Source organism: Ochotona princeps, chromosome 11 (genome assembly GCF_030435755.1).
Source record: "Ochotona princeps isolate mOchPri1 chromosome 11, mOchPri1.hap1, whole genome shotgun sequence".
In the NCBI taxonomy this organism is placed as follows: domain Eukaryota; kingdom Metazoa; phylum Chordata; class Mammalia; order Lagomorpha; family Ochotonidae; genus Ochotona; species Ochotona princeps.
In genome coordinates, this window is record NC_080842.1 from 58,218,736 (window position 1) to 58,244,659 (window position 25,924).

At 50.5% G+C, this 25,924-nt stretch overlaps 1 protein-coding gene across 1 annotated transcript in view; it reads left to right on the top strand.

Moving 5' to 3' along the window:
* The first annotated feature begins 11,564 nt into the window (after nt 1-11,564).
* SEL1L3 (SEL1L family member 3) overlaps nt 11,565-25,924 on the top strand; it is a 100,006-nt gene continuing 85,646 nt past the window's right edge. Inside the window, exon 1 of the mRNA XM_004579168.4 lies at nt 11,565-11,849. Within this exon, the coding sequence (XP_004579225.2) occupies nt 11,685-11,849 (165 nt within the window). The 5' untranslated portion in view covers nt 11,565-11,684. The remainder of the gene's footprint in view (nt 11,850-25,924) is intronic.

Sequence of the window (25,924 nt, forward strand, 5' to 3'; positions counted from 1 at the left end):
TGTCTTTCTCCCACCCAGAAACATCCTACAGAGCATCCAGCCAGACCTCACATTGACTGGGTTTGGACACGCACACGTCGTGGTCTTCATCAGCACCATCTCTCACTAAGGACTCCGGCCATCCTCCTCTGGGTGTGAATTCCTAATTCCTCCTTCTACACTGGTGTGAACAGAGCTCTGTTCCTGTAATTGCCCCAGAGGCCCCTGAAGGTAGGTGTCTTCTGGTGTAAGGCCACCTGACTCAAGCAGCTGTCTCTTTCACTTCTCCTTTCTCTCTCTCTCTTTTTTAACTTCTAAATTATGCTTTGTTGTGTTTTCCCCCTCCACAGCCCTATCAGATATATGTCTACTTTTGAGCTAAAGGCATTAAAATAATGGTGTTCTGTTAACAACATTAAATGCCAGTGCTCATTTTTTGGCATCTCACCCTGGGATTTCATCTCATTTAATGTTACAATCCATCGCCCCGATTTAAAATATTTCCTCTTACTTTTGTCATGGAGTGCATTTTTTAAAAAAGAATCGTTTTATGTTTATTGGAAAGTCAGATTCACGCAGAGAAGAGGAAACAGAGAGAAAGATCTTCCATCTGCTGGTTCGTTCCCCAATGCCTGCAACGGCCGGAGCTGAGCCGATCTGAAGTCAGGAGCCAGCAGCTTCTTCTGGATCTGACACAGGTGCAGGGTCCCAAGGCTTAGGACTGTCCTCCTCTGGTTTCCCAGGCCACAAGCAGGGAGCTGGAAAGGAAATGGAGCAGCCGGATATGAACTGGTGCCATATAGGACTTTAGCCACCAGGTTACAACACTGAGCCCTGGAGTATTTTTTTTTTAACATGTACTGTTTGAGCTTATTTTAATAGCATCCCCCCTCAAAGTATACTTGATATCTACAGCAAGCACAAACATTCATGCGCATGTTACCAAGCTATTTCTATCTTTCTTTGTCATTAGCATCTTGCAGTAGGGAACATTTTTCCTGCTAAGGGCCATTTGGATATCTATTATATCATTCATGGGTACACAAAATTTTCAACATAAAAATTAGCCTTCTAGGGACCAACATGGTTACTCAACAGGCTAATCCTCCACCTGCTAGCACCAACATCCCTTTATGGTGCTAGTTCCAGTACTGGCTGCTCCACTTTCAATCCTGCTCCATGCTTATAGCTTGGGAAAGCAGCAGAGGATGGCTCAAGTTTTGGGCACCTGTACCCATGATGCAAGCCAGGAAGAAGCTCCTGGCTGCTGACTTCAGACTGGCTCAGCTCTGGTCTGGCCATTGTGGCCATATGAGGGTTGAACCAGTGGATGGAGGATCTTTCTCTATCTCTCATTCTATCTCTCCTTTCCTCTGTAATCTGCATTTCAAATAAGAAAATTTTAAATCTTCTTTTTAATTAGCCTGCTATAGATTTACAGAATTTCAAGTCCCATCCACGGTTGCTTTGGCAGGGAGAGACCACATGCTTTTGAGGACCTCACATCACCCATGGGCCAGACATTCCTCGCCCTGCCCATCACCACGGAGGTCAGACACTTGGCACGCATGAAGTGCCTCTCCCGAGGGAGACGTCTGCTTGTCATTCAGCCAGTGCTGAAGTCATTTTGCTGCCTCTCCACTTCACTCCATTTTGATAGAGTTAATTATTTAATATGTTTACAAAGCCCACTGGGCTCCCTGGAGAAAGTGTGCCACATAAATATATATAAATGAATAATTAATTAAAGTTTAAGCAGATTACGTGGTGAGTTCTTCCTTCACTGGCCCATTTTCCTAATGAGGTGTTTTGAAGTCACCATCGGGTTTGGGTTTCTCTCCCTCCTCCTCTCTGGCACCTTCTCTGTCTTCTTCCTCTTCACTTCCTTCTGTTTCATCCTTGCGCCCGTCTGTCAGCTCTGTCAGTGCCCACCATATCGTGAGCGCTCAGTCAATCACTATGATTTAATGCCAGATCTATAGGTAACAGCTTTCATTAGTGTCAACAGGCATCATAAGCCAGCCAAACTCTAGGGTGAGAGTAATAATTAGATACCTATTCTAGCACGCTGTGAAACCAAGAGGCTCCTGAAATGCTGAGCACAGCGTAGCCATCCTAGTGGAGGGACACCTTGCTTATCAATCCCGTTTTCCCTGATCTGTGTCATATCAAACAAGAGATTCCCCGATTGCCTGAAAACTTATATAAACTCAACCAAGCTGATTGTTGTCAGCTGCAATAATCCAAGGAGGTTGTATGGGGTTGCAGACTCGTTGGCTTCTCTTTGAAGCAACAATGGACTAATTTAGATGGCGGATGAAGGAGGACGTAATTGCTTACTAAATGTTGATGTCCAAATCCTAGTTATTCCTTTACCGGAGATTAAGAAGAATTAAAGGACAGTTCTTGCCCATCCTGCTAAACCTGACCCAGTTTATTTACACTGTAATCTCACTTCAGAGCACAAGAGGTAAAATGAGCTCCTCTTATCAATTAATAGCTGAAGAAAAATTTAGATTTCAAGTTCAGTGTAAGAGCTATTTATTCCAAAGCACTAGAGCAATGAAGGGGCGCTCCCTATAATGCTAGGAAGGAGGAAATGCAGAAGGGATATTTTTTCCCCTTCCTTCTTAGGCGTTTGAATTACTGTGCAGTGTTGGATTTTCTAGTGACCTGTGCTAAAGCCCTGGGGCTAAAGCAGACCTATAATGGCTCTATTTCTGAATTGTTCAGCAGTATTGGAGTTTAAAACAGTAGTCGTGCCACATGCATGTAATGAGGCCAATGCTGCTTCTGCAGCCAGGGGGACAGTGGTCACAGCCTGTATGGCCTCCCCAATACAGAGGAGGACCAGCTTCTCCTTGGCACACCTTGGGGATTCTCCCAGGCAGCCAGTCCTACACCAAGCCAACCCAGAAGCTGCTCACAGGGTATGCTGAACCTAAGACCCTGCCCAACTCCTAGATCTCCCTGGCCTGCCTGGCCTACCCTGCTCCCCAGTACCACATTCCACCACAAGAAATTCACTTCTCTAAGTTAAGACCTGGCTCCCTTTCAAACACCACTGGTAGGTATAACATATTGTCTTTACCAGTTATTTATAATTCAGTATGTAGCCAACAAATATTTGTTGTGTGGTGAATGTATTCAGACCATGGCTTAAGCAGCGTCAATGAGTGAGCAGATGTGTTGTAGTTCAGGGCAGGTAGCATGAGCTCTCTGCACCACAGTGGGCACACACAGGCATCAGCACGTAAGGGGCTGTAGTCACTCTCTGAACCAGCTTCAGGAATCTCTAAGACACCAGGGAAAATGGGCATACACCGAGGTTGTGGGATATATAAGATGTGATTTGAGGGATGCTGAGGTGTGAGGGTAGTCAGGTGGGGCAGACCTTGGACACAACGTTAGGGCATGGAAACTTAGCAGAAGGCTCAGGGACTTAGCCTTGCTTTGTAACAACCTGTGAGTGTGCATTCTGGAGCTCAGCATGGATCCTGGCACACACTAAGTACTTGAGAGTATCAGTGAGGAAGCGTTGTCAGTGCACATCTATCTGGGGACTCATTTTCTAGTTTCCCAGAACAAAGGATCACTGACTGGGTGGCATGAAGCAAAAGAAACCAATCAGCATAGTACCAGAAGGTGGAAGTCTGAAGCCCAGGTAGTAGCCAAGCTGCAGTTCTCTGGAAATATCTATAGGGAGCCCATTTTTTTGCTTTTCTCAGACTCTGGTAGCTCCAGGCATACCTTGGCTGTGTCATCACAACTCCCATTCTTCCTCATCTTTCCATGGCCATCCTGCCTCTGTGTCTTTTCATTGCCATCGCTCAGGGCATGTCTGGCTCCAATTTCCAGCTTTGCACAGGGACATTGTGGTCATGGTGCACTAAAGTTTTCCCCAAGACCTCCCCATCAGTTAATTCCATCCCACAGACCCTATTTGCAAAGAAATATCACACTCACAGGCCAAGGACTCAGGCTCCAACATATCATCTCAGGAGACACAGTTCAATCGATATAGCAACTCAGTTGACAGGATTGTTGAGAATGAATGGAAGCATAATGTGAAATGTCTTGGTGACTGGAAAGTAATTTTTGCAAATGTAGGATAAAGAATGGGCCTGCAGGGTGGAACTGGTGCTGTGTTATGGTAAGTTAAGCCTCTGCCTATGGCTCCAGCATGCCATAGGAATGTTGGTTTGAGTCCCTGTTGCTCCACTTCTGATCTAGCTCTCAGCTAATGGTCTGAGAAATATCAATGGAAGATAGCTCAAGTCCTTGGGCCTCTGCACCCACATGGCAGATCTGGAAGAAGCTTCAGACGAGCCCAGCTCTGGCCATTGTAGCCATTTGAGGAGTGAACGAGCAGATGGAAAATCCCTGTCTCTGTCTCCTTCTCTCTCTCTCTCTCTCTCTGTAACTCTGCCTTTCAAATAATAATTTTAAAAATCTTTAAAAAGAAAACCAAAAAGAACGGTTTTTGGGATCTCAGTCTGGACCTTTCTCCCAACAATCAGGATCCTACACACACTAGCTGTTCTAGTACAAGACCTTGGAAGGCCAATTCAGGAGTGCAAAGATGAAGGAGGGGGAAGGATTTCAAAAACAAGGTCAAAGCACAAAAGGACAAATTTCACTTCCTTGGAAGGATGGCTTAGGCCCTGTTCAGATCCCAGGCTAATGAGTTTACTTCAAATATCGTCTCTGCTCTGGTCACTTAGACTTCCAAGAGTGAGAGCAATGGTCTCACAGAGAAAACGCAGATGGAAAACATAGACAGACCGTTCTGATTGTGGACTGGGATGAGGACTTTACAAACAAGGCTTTAATGTGTGTTGTGTGTCTTGAAAGACAGTGAGATACAGTGCTCCCAGGGCATGAGCTGGGAAGGACACAGGAACAGCCATTGGTAGATTTCATGTGTTTCCCTCTTTCTTTAGCAGGGGCCAAGGAGGTGGGCTAGCATCTGGGAAAAGTTGCACTCTAGTTGATTAGGAACCTCGGGTCTAAAATTTAATTCTGGGCTGCATCATAATTTTTCCTGAAGTTTTGAATAAATCATCCAATCTGCTCCAGGTTCCACTATTTTCAGCATTTCTATTTTAGTCATCAACTGTGCCTGCCTAGGACCCTGAAGTCTCCGATCCTGTTTGTGATTTAATTTGGGAGGGAAGTGAGGCGGAAGGCAGAGGATGCCTGGAGAACCAAATGGGAGAAAATGGGCTTGAGCCTCCCGTCAGAAAGATTGGACCAGGTCCGAGGGCCGTTCTCTTCTTGGCAATAGCAAGCAGTCTTTGGCTTGCTCTAGCAGGTCAAACTTTAAAAGTTGCATGTCTGTAATTTTAGTAACGACAGCAGAGGTTCTCATGTACGGAAGACTGTTTAATTTTCACTCTGATTTGACTGCAAAGAGACAGCTCCACTCTCCATCCAGCAGCACTAGGTAACAAGGGTACAGAGTGCAGCCTGTTCCCATTTTTTTTTTTTTTTTTGCTATGAATGTTAGGAAACACAGGGCTAACTCTACTGGTCAGGTAAAGCACTAATATCCTCCCAAAGCTCTACCTGGTGCCGTGAACAAACAAGCATCAAACCCAGTGGCTCAACACAATCTACTTGCACCTTTTCAGGACTTAGCTGTCAGTGGGATGGTGGCTAGGGCTGAAGTCATCTCAGAGCTGAGCTCGGCTGGGTTCTCACGACTGTTGCTCACTCACTTGTCCGCCATGTGGCCTGGGTGAGCCACCATGACAGAGGCTGGTTGAGCATCTGTCTGCCTCCACAGTGATGCTTTCTCAAAGCAAGTTGATAGCCACAGTTCAGACCCAAGAGCTGACTTCCCTCCAGGGAATACTGGGAGAAAGACTCCCCATCCTGGGATTATAAAAGGAGATGTAGTTGCCCTCTTCTTTCGGGAAATGCTACCACACATATTTAGAAATCCTTTTCTGTTTTTTGGCTCTTAGAAGAGCTACATCTTTCTCGATGTGTTCTCTTTGGAGGTTGGCAAGGATGAACAACACACAAAGGATGCTCGGATTCACATCTGGGATTCAACAGCTTACAGAGCACCCTCAATATGCTACTGTATGCGGCCTCGACAACCCTGCGTATGCTGGTGGATCAACAATTTCATCTCACGTTATAAAGTGTAGAGCCCATGGTTCAATAAAGATTATGACCTGTCCAAGCTAACGAAAGCTAGCAAGTGGTGGACTCGGCCCGGTGTAAGTGCAATTGACAAGCACCTATGACAGTGCTGGTGGAGTTTAAAACCCAGGTGTGATCCCCAGCCCTGCTGTGCAGCATCTGCCTGCCTCTCATTCAGCCTGCAGAGGACCCTCTCCAAGGGCCCCAGCCAGTCAGGACATTTCATTTGGCTCAATATTGTTTATTACTAGTGAGACTGAAAGCCCTAAGTCAATGGTAATGCCTGCTTGAGTAGCATGATTCCAGCTGCTGATGCAGTTATAAAATATGGTGATGACTTGTGGGCTAAGTCCACTTTGCCCAAGCTCTCAGGTGCACTCTCTTTTCAATTATTTATATTAATGTTCTATCCCTCCATGTGCAGCCTCTCTCTCCTCTCACCCTGTCCCAAGAATGGCTGCAGTCTTAAGGCCAGTTTTACCTTGCTCCACTGTTTTCTTCACACACAGTCCCTCAACACACTCTGCCCAAGACATTCTTCCACCTACACACACATACCCTTGACCTTCCACATCCCATGTTCCTTCTTTCCTCATATATTTCTTCACTTTCTGAGCCCCAAATACTTGCCTCCACAACCAAGTTGCCAATGAGCATGGTAGGTTCATGCAACTATGTCTGGCAGGGCAAGAAGCAGGGCTGTACAGGAGAGAAGGGGCCCCGGGTACCTGGCTGCGGCTCACACAGCTCCTCATCCATGGTCCGAGGGGAATCAGAGGCAGGATTTTTCTGCCACCAAGCATGCATTGCATTCACAAGCCATGGGCAATCCAGTCGGCTTCTGCCATTAGTGGCTGCCTATGGGCTCAGTGGTCCTGACACGGAGAGAGTGTGGCTAGGGGATGTTGCCTGCTTTTTTGGCAGCTCAAGGTGGTAGTCATAGGGGGCTGAGCAGAATATACACCTATTCAGAAGGGCATGGAGCCAAAAATAACCGGGAGCAGTGTTTCATCTGACGGACTCAGAAATACAACTCATCTTGGAGCATGTTGGGCTACAGACCTTAGCATTCCCATGAACACACACAGAAGAGCTCTCGATGTCACATGCGCTCCCAGCCCCTCCTCCAGCATCACTTCTCCAAGCCAAAGCGAAGGACTGGGGGCCCGAATTGTGGGGTCTGAGGATAAGGGCCAAGAATAGGAGCGAATGTTCTGAAGATGAAGGAAGAAGCAAGAGGTAACTGGCAAATATGGAGGCTGTGAAGCAAGGAGGAACAGAGACAGAAAGGGGATTTAGGGCAGGGGAAGCCCAGAGGTCATGGCAAAACACAGAAATACCCAACCTACAAAACAAACAAAATAAAAAGGCATGTAAGGATTGAGCTGGAGACCAGAGGTCGTCTTGAGCAGACGCGCCGAATCTGCTTCTCCCACTGGCACGGGCAGTGTGCTGACTGACAGCAATCTACTCTTCTATTTTTGCTCGCTTTTCTATTTTGATATAAAAGGCAAATGTCACAGTTCATTCATCTTCATTCTGAGTAACTGAAATTACAGGAGAGTGGAGGGGGCAGGAAGCTGGGAGACAGAGGCCAGAGTACGAAATAGCTGTGTTCTCCTAGGAAGAAGGTTGGTGCTAACAGAGCAGAGAACGAAGGGACGGAGCAATGAGAGAAGAAGCACCTGGCTTCCCTGCAATGAGATGGGCATGTCTGGGAACTTGGCATGAGGCAGCAGAAGATACAGGTTCAAACACAAGCCCTAGGAGCTTCCGGTGTTCCATACAGCAGAAGGCAAGCACAGCCAATGGAGCTAGAGGCAATGCTGCATTTGGCCTGAGGTCATTAGGGTGGGCTTCCTGCATATGCCTGGTCCCCAGTGATGTCCCCAGGGGAGGACTGAATGCCAGGAGCATTGTATACACACACACACACACACACAGCCTCCTGGAACCCAGAGGTTGTTTAACTGACCCTGCAGGCACAGTGCTTAGACCTCCTCAGTCCCAAGAACTGTGATTTCCGCAGGAGACGGGAGATGGGAGCTGTTCCGCAAGGTCTGTTTTCCCTGAGGATGTGAAGTCAGTCCTAATTTCCTTATGATAAAAAAAAGCCTTGTCTTTTAGATGAAATGATGCTAATCAAAGATGGCATATTTGGGATACACATACACACATACACGGTATACATTTGGGATATAGCTATACTTTATCTACACATATATTCTAACCCAGTAGCTCAATAATTGGCCAGCTGCAATGGGTCCTGATTTTTTTTTCTTTTTTTTTTAACCAATTTAAAAACATTTCAGAGTCTGGGAACAACTGGCCTAGGGGGCCATGTGGTGCCCTCTGGGGCCCACGTAGTAAGAGAGGTGCTGCCTTCTGATCCCAGCCCCTACCCTTTCCGGTGCCTGGCTGCTCCTCATGGACAAGCCCAGACTCCATCCTGTCTTTTCCTGGGGTGAGTTGTGCAGCTGTTCCCCTTTCCTGATGAGGCAGCCATGAGGGAGGCCCGACTCACACAGTCTCCCCTGGGGCCCTCTGAATTTTAGTGGAGTATTAAAGCTTAATTCAAATCAATGAATTGTAGCAGTGGAATTTCAAGCCCTTTCACAGGACAATGGAGAAAACGTATTTATCTTTAAATAAAGGGCCTTCGTTGGAAATCAGATTAGACCCTTCCAGTTACTGATGCAAACTGCCAGAGATAGGCACAGGGAATAACCACTTTGTCTTCCGGATTAAAACACCACTCTCTGCTGAGAAGGGGAATCCAGACCATGGTGTGCCATGGCCATGGCGCCACCGGGGACGCTTCCCTCCCACATCGGAAGGCCGTCTGTATTCAGGCCAGTTCTAGCCCTTGACGCCAGTTTTCTGCCAGTGTGCACCCTGGGAGGCAGCAGGAGACGGCGCAGGTGCACCAGCCCCTGCTACCCACATGGGAGACCCTGGCAGCACCACAGGCTTCTGGGTTTGGTACGGCCTAGCTCTGGCTGTTGCAGGCATTTGAGGAGTGAACCTGTAGATGCAAGATCCATTTCTGCCCCTCTCTGCCTTTCAAAAACATAAAAGAATTAAAAACAATTTTTTTTTAAATCCTTACTGTTAAAACAAAAAGGAAATCTGATCTCTTTTCTGTCCATCTCTTGGACAGGATTCATCAATCAACCCTGTCCCCCAACACAAGGGTTCTTACGTGCGGTCTGGCCACGTGTCCACAGGCTTGTGGCAGAAGCGGACAGCTCTGCGCTCACCCACCTCCACACCCCAGCTCAGAGATACCCGGAACGCAACAGTAGACACTGAATAAGCAAGCAATTGCGTGCACCGGCTTAAAAATAGCCCAGTCCCCACCAAGGGACACCTCTGTACAGATTCCACTTAGGTGAACGCAAATCCTTATGGCTCTCAAAGCTTTTAGAACTCTGATGCCATGAATCTCCATTACAAACAACCCACGGGAGCCATTCAGTTCCCCACGGACCATGGCGATTTGTGTGCAAGGCAGGAGGAGGAACTCCAGGAAGGGGAAGAGGAAGGCATGCATTCTGCCCTGCTCTTAACCTGGCCACCCTTTCCCTTCCACGTACATGAAAAGGATGGGTTGACCTGACAGAAAGAAACACACACAGGAACTGGGGCAAAGTCACCCCATCTTTCGTGTCTTTGAACATGGGCTTGAACAAATGGGCTACACATCACAAGGGAGAATTTAAAGTGCTTTGTGTGGCAGTGGGAAGAGATAGGAGGGACATCCATCCCTAACACCCGTGTTTTGGGCAGCTGGCTGTGGAGGGAGCCCTGGTGACCCATTCTTAAGCAGCCAATGGCCTGAAAGTGGGTTCTCTGGCAGGGAACAGGGGATCCTATTAACCATGCAGACGCCAAACCCCATGGAGATTGACTGAAGCAGACTGCAGACACGTGGGTTTTCATCCCCTCCTGATGACCCACATGCTCAAGGTTGTAAGGTGTTACCCTGGAGAGGAGGCTGGGGACCTCGCGTGGGGTCACAGGTCCTAGATGACCTAATCAGAAGCCAGGGATGACTCAGCTGGGATGTGACATCCCCAGCTGGGTGGGGTCTGGATCTTGGCACCAAGGGCATGTCCAGGCACGAGGAATTCCCAGCGGGTCTGCAGCTCTAAACCAGCTTGGGCGGCCCACATCACCTGCAGTCTCCCAGAAGCCTGCAGTGACTTGACCTTCGCTGGTGGCACTTCCATGGGGACAGGCCAGGCGGCCTCTCAGGTTCCCAATCTATTATTAGTTCCAATCCCCACAAATCCACCCTGTGCCAAAGGGAGGCTTCTGCGAACTTTCCAAGGTGGCTTAACTGTTTCCAAGCAGCTGTCTGGGTGGCCACACACGGCCACGACTGCTCCAGTGGTGGTCTTCTGATGGCAGCAGGCCCTTCCCTAGCCGAGCCACAGACCTGGGTCAGTGAGCAGCTGGTCCCAACCTGCGTCTTCCAGGCCCAGGATGTGTCCTGGTTTTTAACAATGCTGTGAGCGCATTTCAAGGGCCTCCCCCCTCGCTGTTTTTGAGGCTCCAGGCTCATGGTAGTGGTCTAATGAATGCATTTTCTTTTCCGTCCAAAGTGGAAGCGGAGTACGGGGATGCAGATCGAATACAAACCCGCTCTGGGCGCTGAGACTCTGGACAATTAAGACAAAGAGCGCGGCGGCAGCGGCGGCACCGCACAAAACCCTAGGGAAACATCCAGAACGTGCCATGAACTAGCTGGCAGGGTGGGGCGCAGCCCGGCTGCAAACACGCCAGCGGCAAGGCGGCCCCGGTCCCGCAGGTGGCCAGGTGCTGGGTGTCAGGGGTCAAAATCCACCCTGGGGAGCAGCAGCGGCTGGGCCGCGACCAGGCACAACTCCAGGGGGCACACCCGCCCCGCGCACTCCGGGAATGGCTCCCCCAGTCAAAAAGAAAAAAAAAAGCAACCAAACAAAAACCCATTGCCCTGGCAGGAACTGGGCGGCGCGGCTGGCAAAGGGGGCGGGTGGGAGAAGGAGAGCGCGCGGGAGGAAGGCTGGGAGCAAGAAGTGGGGGGGAAAAGAGGGGTGGGGAGGAGGGGCCGGTGGGAGAGGAGCGCAGAGGCCGACAGGGAAGCGGAGGGGGAGGTGCGGGGTCGCCCCAGCGCCAGGGCGCCGAAGGGGACGGCCGAGGAGCGGGAAGGAAGGGACTCGACCCGGGGCGGCCAAGGGGCGAGACTCGCCGGGTCCCCACCTGCGTGGGCGTGCGCTGCCCCGAGGGGGGAGCCGGGGCCGGCGGGAGCGGCCGGGAGGCGGGCCGGGCAGGAAGGCAGGGGGAGGGAGGGAAGCAGGGAGGGGACGGGGAGTGCGAGGCGGGGAGGAGCCGGCGAGCGGCTGGGGCTGCGGGGGCGGAGGCGGCGGTGGCGGGTCCGGCGGTGGCGGCAGGTGGCCCCGCGCGCGGCGGCCCGGCCGGCCGGGGGCGGGCGGGAAGGAGGTGCCTCGGGCGGGGGCCGGTCCCTGCTACCAGGTGACCTGTTCCGGCCCGGATCCGGCGGCCTCGCCATGCAGCGGCGCGGCGTGGGGAGCCGGTGGCCGCGGCGGCAGCAGCAGCAACCCCTGCCGCCCGCGGTCGGCGCTCGGGCCGCAGCCATGGTCCCCCCGAGCGGCGGCGTCCCCCCGGGCCTCGGCGGCCGCCCTGCCTGTGCGCTACTCCTGCTCTGCTACCTGGTGAGCGCCGGACCCTGCTCGGGTTCTCCCTTGCGCGCGGGGCCCCGGGGACATAGGTGGGGATGGCCGGGGTTGGGGGGAACCCCCGCCACGCGCGGCGGGGACAGCAACGCTAGTTTTCGCTCCTCCTCGCCACTGCGCCTCGGGCGCTCCCGGCACCTGGGATGGGTATCGCGGGAGCGGAGCGGGGCGCTTGCACCGCACTTGCCGCGCGGCTCTGGTCGCCCGTCCGCTCCTCTAGTCGCCAGGTTCCCCTGGAGATCCTTTCTAGTCCTCTGGTGCACCCGGGAGCCTCAGTGCCCTCACGTCTGCTCCCCGACCCGCGACGCACACCTCTCCAGCTCCCTCCCCTCCTTCCCTGGTTCTCCTGTCGGGCTCCTCGCGACTGCTTTCCTTCCCCTGCCCAACTTGGTCTCTCTCCGCACCCTACCCCTCGCCCCGACCCTTTTCTGAGTTCCGCGGCTGCTCGTAGCCGGGACGGTTTTGTGCCTCCGCACCTCGCGTCTCCAGCGCTCTCCAGCTCCGCCTTGGTCACTCCAGCCAAGTTGTGGATGCCAAAAAGAAATCGAGTTTTTGGAAGCACGCTTACCGCCAGAGTGGTGACTTTAGCTGCGTCTCGAACATTGTCATTTCAGACACTGTTTGGCTTATGCGTTGTCAGTTTGCCATTTACACGTTTCTGTTGCAGTCATCGACTGAACGGCTGTAACCTATTTTTTCCAGACCAGCTCATTTGAAATCCCCTGAACCATGGAGACCCTCGGAATCCGGGGAGGTGGTGGGGGGATTGTTTTCTGAGTTCCACTGAGGGCTGCTGGCTTCTGGTTTTGAATTCTCTGAAACAATAGTAAATTGACAGAAGGCGACACCCTTCCTGTCCAGCCTACCTTATGTTCCAGGATCCTGGAGAAACCCGGGGTTATCTCGCCATATATTACTGTAAATAAATGAAATGGAAAATGCTGAATCATGAAACTGATGTAATAGGAAATTCAAAGAATGCTAAAAAAAAATGAGCAGTGTCATTGTCCAGAATTCTTTCCATTTCTGTGCCATTGTCATTATGTGGAGTCCTTGCTTCAGAAGCTGAACACTACTGAGGAGCTAGTGTCAGGAATTAGAATTTGATTCCAAAGAAATTTGCCACCCAGTCCAAGTTCCTCTGAATGCTTTTAACTTCTTGGCTGTTTCGTTTCTTGATGCAAGAGCTTGTAAAAACGCGCAGGTTATAGTTCTGCCTTTACATCTACCTGTTGAGTAAGCCGTGGTGGTATTCACATTCCAAAATCAGCCAATACCAATTTTGTGGTTGGATTTACTTCCCAGTTTCATAAGAAGTTGTCAGTTAGCATGAATGATTTTATTCCCTGCTCAAGGGATATTATTATTTAATCTATGCCGCAGGGTTATGGGATGCAGGCTCATAAATAAAACTACCCTATCAAACGTCAGGGTTTCAGTTCAAAAAGATGATCCCTATACACAAGACGCTGGTGGCCACTCAGACACAGAAAGGACATAGTGGGGGCACGCGAAACGATCAAGTCCAGGGTGTCTGGAAATCCACAAGGGAGTCTCAGGACCTGCCCAGGAGGGTCATCTCAAGAAATCAGAGTGGCCTGAGTGAAACCTGAGTGGAGGTCTGTCGGGTGGGGAGTGGGGACAGGTGAGGGAGCAAATGCCCAAGGAAGTTGTGTGGGGAGCCAGGGCCTTGCAAGAGAGTGGGGGTGCCAGCATAGCAGGCTGGCCAGAGATGGTGCAAGAGTGAGATAGGGCTCAGGAAGGAGAGACTAGGAAATACCGTGATGTGGAAAATAACTAGAGCATGGATGAATGTCTTGGCAGCAAGCGAAGGGAACGGTGTGGACGGGGACTGTCGGGGCTCCCTGCCTGTGCTTCCCTCTCACAGGCTTCTGATGTGTGCCTGCCGCGGGAAAAGAGGGAGCCGCTTTGCCAAGGAAAGAGAGGGTCAAGCAGAACCCTTGCTTAGAGGGTGGGCGCCATGGTTCCTGGTGGGGGGTTGTTCGTAAAGACTTCTTGATCCCTTGGAAGTTGGGTGTGTGTGGGTCCCCAAAAGCCACTGCTTGAAAGGACAGAGACACAATATAGATGCGTAGCTGTGTGGATTCTGCCTCTGGAGGAAGTGATGGGTCAGGGGACTAGGTGTGCGTACTGGAGACTAGCAGTAGAGCCGAATGGGAAGGCAAGAGGCCCAGAACAGCTTGGAAGTAGAGCGGCGATGCTGTGGGGCAGCTTGGAAGTCCATGTCATCATAGCTTGCCCTGGACCAACTTGTTTAAAAACGTGATTCAATGTTGACATTAGTAGGAACTCTGAGGCAGGAGCCCTTTGGATCTTCACTCACATGAGATTTCAGGCTCAGAGAGGTTAAGTAAGTTGCCCAAGGCCACAAGTAGTCTGAGATTAAACCAGGTCTGTCTACACCCGAAGCCTGTGCCCTTCCCCATGCTGGTGTAGGCCCTTCTGCATTTTGCCGCCGGTAACCCATCCTCGTGCATAAATTGCGACTCTTAGCAAAGCTCGAGCAATTAGCTGCCACCATGCCAGTGGCCAGGATGTGAGGTCATACTGAAAGCAACCTGAAATACACAAAGCAGGAAGCACAGGCCACAGACTAGAAGCAGGATGTTGAAGAGAGAACGGGTAAAACCAGAAAATATTTGCTGTCGGTAATGGAAAGATAAAGGCTTGGAGCGCCCTGCGGTCTGGAAGTGGCTGGCAGGGTCGGGCACTTAGCTTTGCTTGAATGTAGCTTGGAATGGGAGCCAGGTGCCCGTTTGTGCCCTTCTCTTTTCTTGCAATCCCGGCTCATGGTGGATGGCTGGGGGCATGTGTCCTGGAACCAGGGTCCTGAGCATGGCGGTGCTGGTGGGTGCTGTCCTCCTTCACTGGAGGGGACAGGGTCACCTTCAGTATTCTCCCAGGGAAGACACTGTGACTGTAGCTAGGATACTGCCAAAGCATGAATAATTGTGATGAGCACTGAAAGATAAGTCACGGAACGATGCCAAGCAGATTTCTGAAAAGATGATCCCAGGTCCGGCAACTGCCAGAAAATTCTGAGGTCACCAGAGGTCAAGACGCAAAGAGCCTCCTCCGAGAGGGCCAGTGCCTGGAAAGCCAAGGGCCACCGTGTGGCTCCCCTGAGGTGGCTGGTGCCCCGGGACTGCTCTGCTGAGGCAGGACCCCCTGGCCGTTTTGTAAACCCTGTTAGCTTGTCCTTTTCCTCCACACACCTGGCTATAGCCAACCTGCGGCAATGGAGCTTCTGGTAGGCAATTTTGTCCAGTCTGAACTCCGGTCTCCAATGTGTAATTCTTTCTTAAATGAGAAAATAAATCTCACAGTGGCCACTATTGATGTCAGCTGTAGAGCTGAAATATTCGGAGTGGACATGTGTAACTATTGGACAACTGGAGGAGGAAATCAAAGGATGTTAGCAGCCCAGGTGGGGGCTGTTGGCAGATAGGATATGACAGTCTTTTCTTTTTTTAGGGATTTATTTATTTTTATTGGAATGGCAGATTTACAGAGAGGAGAGACAGATCTTCCATCTACTGGTTCACTCCCCAGATGGCTGCAACAATGCAGTTGAGCCAATCTGAAGCCAGAAGCCAGGAGCTAGGAGCCTTCTCCGAGTTTCCCACATGGGTGCAGGGTCCCAAGGCTTTGGGTTATCTTCTGCTTTCCCAGGCCAACAACAGGTAACTGGATAGAAAGTGGAGTAGCCAGGATATGAACTGGTGTGCATAAGGGATCGCGGTGCTTGTAAGGTGAGGATTTAGCATTGAGCCATTGCTCTGGGCCAGATGTGAGTCTTGGATGGGCTTCTTTATAAGTGGCTGCCTCCCACTGGTTATCCACCTAGGATCCCGAGTCACTCAGCTCCAGGAAGAGTGGTCAACGCATTAGAAATACAGACAGGATCCCGCAACGTCACAGGACAGCCAGTGGCCTCCACGTTGCGTTAGCTTGTTGTCATTGTAAGGAAATGCCCGAGCCAGACTAGTGCAGAAAGGAGCAGGGTCATGTTGGCTCAAGGTTGTGAACGGTCATAGTCTAAGATTTGATGGGGGCAGGGTGTTGCTTCCGCTCCTGGGGAAGGTGCTCTTGCTGGCGGAGTGGCGGGGTGGTGTGTATCCGTAACATGGCAAGAGGCGGAGCCTGTTTGTCTGTCCTTGGGGTCTTTTATGAAGCCTCTAGGGCTCCACACGGCTGCCCCAAATCCATCTAGTCTTCTGAGGTAACTGCCTCCAACACCCTGGAGTTACATTGTCTCCACCTTTCCAGTACTACTAATGTTAGCCCTCGAGGATGCCAGTCTCCTGCACATGGTCTTGGAGGGCCCTGTCATATTCTGACACCCAAGCCATAGCACACCATCATCCTGCTGGTAGCTCATGCTAAGCCACAGCATTGGCCTCTGCCTTCTGCCTCAGGCTGGCTGTGGGCTTCTGCAGGAGTAGGAGGAAAAGCAGAACAGAAGGAAGAAACATCCCCGACAAGTCACTAGGAGCCCATAAATAGCCTCCGGTGAATTCACTTCTACAGTTGATTGACTTACCGGGTTCCCCTGGGAAAGGACCTTGTGCCCTGTGAGTGGGCTGAGCAGACTGCCTTCGCTATGTGACCTCGAGGAGGGGCTCCTGATGCTGGGAGTTGTCTTGGGCCTGTGTGTGTGTGTGTGTGTGTGTGTGTGTGAGAGAGAGAGAGAGAGAGAGAGAGAGAGATGTGGTGTGTGTTGTCTCGGCCCAGGGTGTGTGTGTGTGTGTGTGTGTGTGTGTGGTGTGGGGTGTGTGTGTGTGTGTTGTCTTGGCCCAGTGTATGTGTGCATGGTAGTGCGTATTCTTTCAAGGACTTATGGCACACTGAGATGACCTATGGAAGTTCCCACATTCCCTCACCTGGATGCGGAAAGCAGTGGCAAGTATAAAGGCCGGTTGGAATCAGCTTCTGGGAATTTGCTGGTTGACCTTGACCTCTCTGAATTCTCTCTGCAGCTTTACTGCAATGCTGTCTCCTTTACAGGGTTGTTGGGAAGGTTAAAAGTGACAAGTTTTGCGAAGTTCTGTAGGAGAGTATGAGGTTGGAAGTGAGTGGCGAAGAAGTCTCCCACACAGCAGGCACCTGCTGAAATACTGTGAAACCCACTAAAAAAGGAGAGTGTGTTCAATCGTATGGGGGAGATGTGCCACGACAGGTGTATCCATCATGGTGGTGTGGTGCAGAGGAGAACTTGCACACTGTGATGTTTAGGTCTGTGGGAAGCAATGGTGCTGTTCTGGGAAATGATTCTCGAGGTACGTTGTTTTGAAGTCTGTATTGACATCACCACCCGTTCTTAATTGCTTGCTTTGTTGACATACACAGAATTTTTGCTTCTCTCTAGTCAGCAGAAATGAGAGAAGTAGGCCTTCTAAGCTAATACAGTGACCTTCTTCGACCTGTGCAAGCTGCATCCAGCCAGTGTGGAGACAGAGTGCTCAGGAGCCAGGATTCTCTGAGGTGACTGATGGGGTGCAATGGGCAGGGACGGGAGAGGCAGACACGCTGTGATCAGCCGCCTATCAGAGCTGCTCACGGACTCAAAGGAGGAAATGAACTTCACGAACTGCGACTTAAATTAATTTAAGGTTTTTCAATCTCTCTGTCTCTTCCTTCAACAACACCACGTGGACCACATAGAGAAAACAGCCAGGTTTCTTCTGTTCTTCAGAGCAAAGGCTGCCTATTTGAATAGTCTCTTATTGATTTTGTTTAAAGGAATCAAATGCAGTCATCCTAAGAGGAATTTGGGCAGTTGTGGGTTTTTTTTTTCCCTTCATCCAGAAAATACATAAATTCATCTGATTCTTGCTTCCCAGGCCGAATCCAATGCATTTAGATCTCTAGTTCTGAGTCTTCTATCACGAACACACACGAAGCAGTTATTCCTCTCCTTTAAAAAGAAATGGCAGCAGGCCCGGCGGCGTGGCCTAGCAGCTAAAGTCCTCGCCTTGAATGCCCCGGGATCCCATATGGGCGCCAGTTCTAATCCCGGCAGCTCCACTTCCCATCCAGCTCCCTGCTTGTGGCCTGGGAAAGCAGTCGAGGACGGCCCAAAGCTTTGGGACCCTGCACCCACGTGGGAGACCCGGAAGAGGTCCCTGGTTCCCGGCATCGGATCGGCGCGCATCAGCCCGTTGCGGCTCACTTGGGGAGTGAAACATCGGATGGAAGATCTTCCTCTGTCTCTTCTCCTCTCTGTATATCTGGCTTTCCAATAATAATAAAAATCAAAAAAAAAAAAAAAAAAAGAAAGAAAGAAAGAAAGAAATGGCAGCGTGCACACAGTTAGACCGAGGTGAGGAAGTCAGTGTCTTGGGTCACATCTCACTCTGGCCAGTGCTCAGTTGGGGCATGACCGCATCCATGAGGCCCCATGCACCTTTCCCGGCACAGCTGAGTGCAGAGCAGATTGGTAACTTCTGGAAGGGTGGGATGACTGTGTGGCTGTTAAATGACATCATTCAGGGGGCCACGAAATACCTCCCCACCCCCCACATATCTTGCTTAGAGCTGTGGTACTTTTGGGCTGTTTATGATGCATTATCTTCACCAAACTGGCATAGAAATGCAGATGTATGACATTACCTCCATATTTTTTTGCATTATCACATTAACATGGATGAACCTGCCAGATGAACAGAAATCCAGCAGAGACAGACAGCAGAGGGATGGGAAATGTAGATATTTTTGCTGGTATTTTTGATGTGGAGCAGTGGAAAATTTCTAGAAGGTTGCAGGTTATTGTGAAAGGTCTAAAGGGATAAAATAAGCGTGCTGGGGAGGGAGGGTGGTCACCTTCCCTGATCTCACTGTCTCCAAGTCCCCCCTCACAGAAGACCCCTGGGCTGTCAAGAGCCGAGGGCTGCTTGCAAGAGGTGATGTGGCTGAACGCACGACCGTTAAAAGGGCAGTGGGGGTTCCAGATGGGATCCAGTCTTCGGGCTTCTGAACAAGTGCCCCAGGCTGTAGCACAGTGGGTTGGCATGGGCCACTGAGGCAGAGGGCAGGCGTTCCCACGCCCAGTGCTTCATGTCATAAGAACACTCACTGTGTGCCGCACTCTGTCCTGCAAGCTAGAGTCGTCATGGGGATGTGGACTCTGGCCTCTTTGCTTCTCACCAGAGGAATGCGTGGATAATACTGGAGCTGTGTGAATGCAGCTTGCCAAACGGAAACGCCTATGGAAGCGGGACACGTGTCACGCCTGTAGCCGAGACTCTCCAAGTTAATGGCCTTAGTTTCCTGGCAGCAAACAGCTTAGAACCATACACATGACTTGAGCCAGGAAATCAGCTTCGGCTTAATCAATATTTAGAGTGTGATGTGTTGCTAATCGCTGTTGGTTTTGTACATAGCAGAGGTGGCCATGGCCCATGGTTCCCGCTGAAGCAGCCGCCCGCTGGGTCAGCTCCAGCCAGCAGGACGCCAGCTTCCTGCACCGCTGAGGGGCCCAGAGACTGCAGGTGCTGACGCCTCCTGGAAACGGTCATATCAGATTTGCACGTGCCGCCACAGGGGCTCTGAGACCCTGTCTGGACTCAGCACGTTGCCCTATACTAGGAAAACATTGACCTCCCCCCCACACACACGCCTCTTGTGCTCACTGTCGCCCAGGCTTGTCTTGTAGCTCCAATGATTCATTTCAGTCAGTGAAATTATCTCTCCAACCAACCCAGCTTCAGGTTCCCCCCCAACTTCTGTGTTCCCTGAAACAATCAGTAAGTCAACGCCAACAGCCAGGAAGCTTTAGAAGTTTAGGGAGGGGCCGGTCTTGTGGTGCAGCATGTAAAGCTGCCAACTGTGGTTCTGGCATCCCATATGGAGAACAGTATCTTATGTGGGCACCGGTTCAAGTCCCGGCTGCCCCACTTTCAATCTAGTTCCTTGCTAATGAACCTGGAAAAGCAACAGAGGATGGCCCAAATTATTTGCACCCAGGCAGTTGGGTGGGAGCCTAGGAAGTTCTTGGTTCCTGGTTCCAGACCAGTTCAGAGCTGGTCATTTTGGCTATTTGGGAAGTGAAGCAATGAATGGGAGATTTCTCTGTCTCTCTTTCTGTCTCTTCCTCTCTCTCTCTAACTATGCTTTTTCACATAAATAAATCTTAAAAGAAGATCTATAGAGTCAGGTGCCGTTAACAGTAGATATATGCGACTGCACCTAGTTATCTTTCCTGTTTCTCCTACTGATAACAGTTGTTCCAAAACTGTGGTGCGGTGGTACAGTGGGTTAAGCTGTTGATTGGGAGCGTAGGTGCTCACATGCCATGGCAGAGTGGTTGGGTTTTACTCCTGCCCCATCTCCTGTGCTGGGACAGATGATGGTGCATGTCCTTCGGTACCTGCCACTGCGTGAGAGACAAGGAGGGGCCTCCAGACTTCCGCCTTCAGCCTGTCCTGGCCATGGCCCGCTGTCTGCCTTATAAACAGAGTTGTGTGGGAACCTGGACTTCTCCTTCTGACTGGCTGTTGTCTCTCCATGGCTGCTTTTAGCCCAGCAGAGTTGAGCGGCGACAACAGGTGTAGAGTGGCCCACAAATTCCATGTTTGCCTTCTGGCCACTCATTTGGTGAGAAACGTCTGCAGATCTCATCTAGAGTTATGCCATGCGGTGGAAAATACAGACCTAGATTTAAGTTTCTCAGAGCAGGTGTTTGGCCTCGTTGGATGTCTGCATCGGGATACGTGGGTTCAGTACCCAGTTCTGGCTCCTGACTCCAGGTTCCTGCCAGGGCTGACCTGGGAGGCAGCAGTGTCAGCCCAGGTAATTGGGTTTCCTGCATTGAGTTCCCTGCTAGCAGCTTCCGCCTCGGCTCAGTCTCAGATATTTGGGGAGCTTGCTGTCTGAGCTTCTCAAATCAAAATCAACAAATAGGTTAAGAAATTTTCTCCTTGTCACACTGAAAAAGTAAATAATACATGTGGCTAATTTTAATGTTTTATTTTACTGAACTTGATGTATCCAAATACACTTCAATATGCAATCCTTATGAAAGTTATTGATGAGCTGTGTCACAGTCCTTTTGTTAAAATATAATAGCCTTGGAATCCAGTGCACATGTTCTGCTCACATCACAGGCGGGAGCCACATTACAGGTGCACCACGTGACGTGTGCCTGTCAGGTGGCTAGCATAAACCCAGAGCTGCCATCCCCTGGGTTTGGCTTTTACGACTCTTGAGGCTTGGAAGCAGGTGAAAAGAAAGTAATCTCCATCCTAAGCTGCAGAGATCTTTTTTTGGCTCTGAATGGAAGGAAGGCCCTGGGAGTGCATGGCAGGAGGCATATGTCCTCCTTTGTCCACAGCGCCGTGGTGCGAGGCTCTCCGACAAACTGAACCATCCTCTGCGTGCCGCACCTCTGAATGCGGGAAAGCGGAGCGGGCTGTTTTACCATCAGATGTAAAATAATGAACACAGTCCTTATTAAGTGCACTTTGCAATGAAATAGAGTGCAACTAAATGGCCTTTCATCAGCATTGCATGTAAAAAGGTTTTTTTTTTTTTTTTACTGCAGTTTGTGCCATCAGCATCTAAGATGTGGCCAAATGGGACCCAGGGCCTGGGTAAGATGTTATGGTATAGATGATAAGAATAAGCATGAGATGACTTTTCAAAAAAAAATATTTCTACTTATCTGAGTTAGAGAGAGGGACAGAGCTTGTATCTGTAAGTTCATACTCCAAATATAGCTGAGGCTGCACAAGGGCAAAGGCAGGGTCTTGGAACTCTATCTGGGTCTCCCACACAGGTGGCAAGGGACCAGCTACTTGAGCCAACACTAGTGGATGCCAGGATGTGCACTAGGAAGCAGGAATCAGAAGCAGTTGTGGGGACAGAGCCTAGGCACTGGGGAACAGGATGCGGGGGTCCCAGTGCCATGCCAAGCACCCTCAGGAAGAGGTGCATGTCCTTTTGAAAAGAATGAGATACTGTATTTAACGTGTCACGGCATGTCCTGGGCCCTGTGGTGGAGTGTCTGGTGCAGCGAGCAAAGTGTGTGTCCTGGGGAGCCCAGCAGTGGAAGCCATGGGAGCCTGGCTTTGAGTCCTGTGTGTGCTTGGGTCCTGGCCCAGCTTTGCTCAGCTCCAGCCCTGGGGATGGCTAAGGTGGGGGTGAGGGGTTCTCTGCTGTGGGCTCAACAGCGAGCTGCAGGATGGCACGCTGGTGCTGCTGACCGATTGAAGGAATGAGCTGTCACTTAGAGACAAGCGCTGGGCACGCCTATGGACGGGCAGGCAGAGTTCGGCATGGAGTCTCCAAGCAGACAGCAAGTGGCACGTCTTTGATCTTCCTGACAGGTGTTTCTGGGTGGCAGTGGGGAGGGGAGGACAGGAGCTCTGAGCTTCTGGGCTTTGGTCACATCACGGAATGTCGCCCCTGGGCTGTCACTTCCTTGTTGGCACAATGAAGAAGTGGCTGTGGACGAAAGAACCGACCTCTCTAACGTTCACCCCTGCTAATTATGAGATTACTTTTATATTTGTTGTCTCCCTGTAATTTGGAAATAGCAGCAGGGACAGAGAGCAATGAAGCCTCCTGCGGGGAATGGTGTGGACTTTACCCAGCCCCCTTCATGCATGTCTTCCCACAGGTTTCCCATGACTAATTGGAAGGCACACATGGCCAGCCCTTCCCCTCCCTGTCCCTCTGCCCTTGGGGGAAGCCCCATTGACATTGCCACCTGATAGGCTGGCTGCTCCCCCGACTCTTTTTAATACTTAAGGGACGCAAAATTCAAAAGCTAGGGAAAGAGAGATCACATATAGATTGCCTGTCTTCTTCTTACCTGTCTCCTTGCCTCCTCCTCCTCTTCCTTATAAGGGGACAACCAATGCTGGGTGCCTTCAAGTAACTATGCACACATATGTAGGAATGATATTTCTGTGTCTGCTTAAAAATCCTGTAGAGAGTCCGGCGCCATAGCCTAGTGGCTAAAGTCCTCGCCTTCCATGCAAGGATCCCATGTGGGTGCCGGTTCGTATCCCAGAAGCTCCACTTCCTTTGCAGCTCCCTGCATGTAGTATGGGAAAACAGTAGAGGATGGCCCGAAGCCTTGGGACCCTGCACCCGCATGGAAGACCTGAAGGAAGCTCCTGACTCCTGGCTTCGGATCAGCTCAGCTCCGGCTATTGCAGCTACTTGGGGAGTGAACCAGAGGAAGAAAGATCTTTCTCTCTGTAAATCTGACTTTCCAATAAAAATAAATGAAATTTAAAAAAAAAAAGATCTTGTATCAGAGTGGGCCCCTGTGTACACAGGGAAATCTGCGCCCTTTAACGACTGTATAGTATTCCTCAAGAAGATACACTGTAACGTAAATAGTCATCTTGACGGGCGTTTAGGTGTACCAACTTCTAACACTATGAACAGTTCTACAGTCAAAATGTGTGTGTGGGGGCCTGACACGATGGTTCATTTGGTTAATCTTTCCCCTGCAAGTGTCGGTATCCCATGTGGGCACTTGATCATGTCCTGCCTGCTCTGCTTCCCGTCCAGCTTCCTGCTTGTGGCCTGGAAAACCAGAGGAGGACAGCCCAAAGCCTTGGGACCCTGCTCCCACGTGGGAGACCTGGAAGAAGCTCCTGGCTCCTGGCTTTGTATCAGATAAGCTCAACTCAACCAGCAGGTGAAAGATTTTCTCTCACCTTCTCTGTGTAAATATATCTTTCAAATAAAATTAAACGAATCTTTAAAAAAAATTGTGTGTGTGTGTCTATCATTTTGCAAAGCTTTGTGTGTGTTTATAGAATAAACTTGTACAAATGGAATTCCTGGGCCAGAGGGCAGGTGCATGTCTACTTACATACAGATAACGGCTGATTGGCCTTCAAGAGGTGGCTGCCACCTGCATTACCAAGCAGAGCCCTGACCATGTCCTGGATTACCTGACTCTTTGATCTTGGTGATTTTAACAAGACAAAAAATGTTACCTCCATGTTGTTTTGATCTGCATTTCTCTTAGGATGAGTGGCAGTTTGTTTCAAGGAGATCCCCCGCCCCTGACTGTATTCTGCTGTCAGTAGGATACAGGACCGTAGTCCTGGGGTGGGAATTTTGTGCTCTCTAGGACCCAGATCCTGCCTTTCCTTTCTTCCAGGAAGCCCACCCTAGGTCCCGTTCTGCTGCGTTACTGACCGGGTGCTGGGCTCCCAGGTTGTGTCAGTGGAGCCCTGACCATGGTCTGCCTTCGCCATGCTTACATGGGGTCCTGGCTGCCAGCTGGAGCCTCCCTCCAGCGCTGCCAGAAGACAGACATTCCCAGCTCTTGTTCCTTGGAAGAGACCAAAGTGGCTTCTTCCGCTGTGTCTACAATATAACTATCTTAAAATCATTTCTCTCTCTTTTTAAAGACGTATTTGTTTACTTGCAAGAATTACAGAGAGAGAAGAAAATACACACAGAGAAAGAGAGATCTTCTATCCACTGGCTTACTCCCTACATGGCCACAGCAGTTAGAACTGGGCAGGCCTAAAGCCAGAAGCCAGGACTTTCTTCCAGATCTCCCCTGTGGGTACAGAGCCTCTGCACTTAGGCCATCTTCCCGTGCCTTCCCAGACACATTAGCAGGGAGCTGTATCAACAGTGGAATATAGGACCACCTGCTATGCCAAGTGCAGCCCAGGGTTAAGTGCGTGCAGTTCAGTGCTCTGTGACTCGTGCTGCTTTCCACCACCTGCACTCTTTTTTTTTTCTTTAAAGATTTATCTTTTTTTCATTACAAAGTCAGATATACAGAAAGGAGGAGAGACAGAGGGGAAGATTTTCCTTCCGATGATTCACTCCCCAAGTGAGCCGCAACGGCCGGTGCTGTGCCAATCCGAAGCCGGGAACCAGGAACCTCCTCCAGGTCTCCCACGCTGATGCAGGGTCCCAAAGCCTTGGGCCGTCCTCAACTGCTTTCCCAGGCCACAAGCAGGGAGCTGGATGGGAAGTGGAGCTGCTGGGATTAGAACCAGTGCGCATATGGAATCCCAGCGCATTCAAGGCGAGGACTTTAGCCGGTAGCCACGGCGCCGGGCCCCACCTGCACCCTTCATTACCCCACGCTGGAGCTCTGGCTGTCAGACACCAGCTGCCCCCGTGCCTCCTGACCCTCATGGTCCCTGCTCCCTTTTCTGTCTCCAAGAATGTCACAGCTCCAAGCTCATATAGTCCTTGTCCCTCTGTGTCCGACTTGTTTCACCTGGCATCCGCGAGGTCAGCCTCGCGATGGCGTATGTCAGAGTTTCGTCCCTGTTGAGTCCTGCGTAAGAACCTTCCATGTTACACCCACTGCTTCTGTGTATCCAGCCCCACCAACATTGTGAAGTTTGCTTGTGTCGGTGTACAGTTGAGCTGCTTTTAGCAAGCATCTCTTCCTGTCCTTGCTTTCAGCTTTTTTTGGTTAGATACCCAGAAATCAGATTAGGTTCTATGGTAATTTTCACTTTAATGTTTTGAGGAACTGCGAATTTGGTTCCTAGAACAGTTGCACCATTTTGCATCCCTACCTACAATCTATAAGGGCTTCCCCATCTCACCAACTTTTATTCTCTTTCCCTCCTGCTATCTGTCTTGTATTTGTACCTTAGACACCCTAGGCAGTGTGCAGTGGTCTGGTGTGACCATTGCACTGCTGTGTGGCAGCTACCTGAGTTACAAAGTCTTATCTAGAAGAGGTCTGAGTATCTGCATTTTAGTAGTTTAAATGCAAGAGCTTGCCTCGAGTTTGCAACCAAGCTGCCCTGGTCTCTTGTGAGGGAAATGTCCATCACTAATAGAACTTGCAAAGTCAGCGCACCGCTGAAATCTTCGTTGGCACCTATCTGACCATCCATGTATGCTGGGGAAAAAATCAGACAAAGCCGACCGTGTTCTGGGCTTGTTTGTGTGATTTGGAGTGATAGAAACCTCCTGCTGCTCCAGCCGTCACGCCGGCTTGTCCTGGCTCCAAGCTTAACAGAAGCAGAAGGGGCCAGGTTGGCATCCCTGCTATGTTCCCTCGCGGGTGCACTTTGAACTCGGCT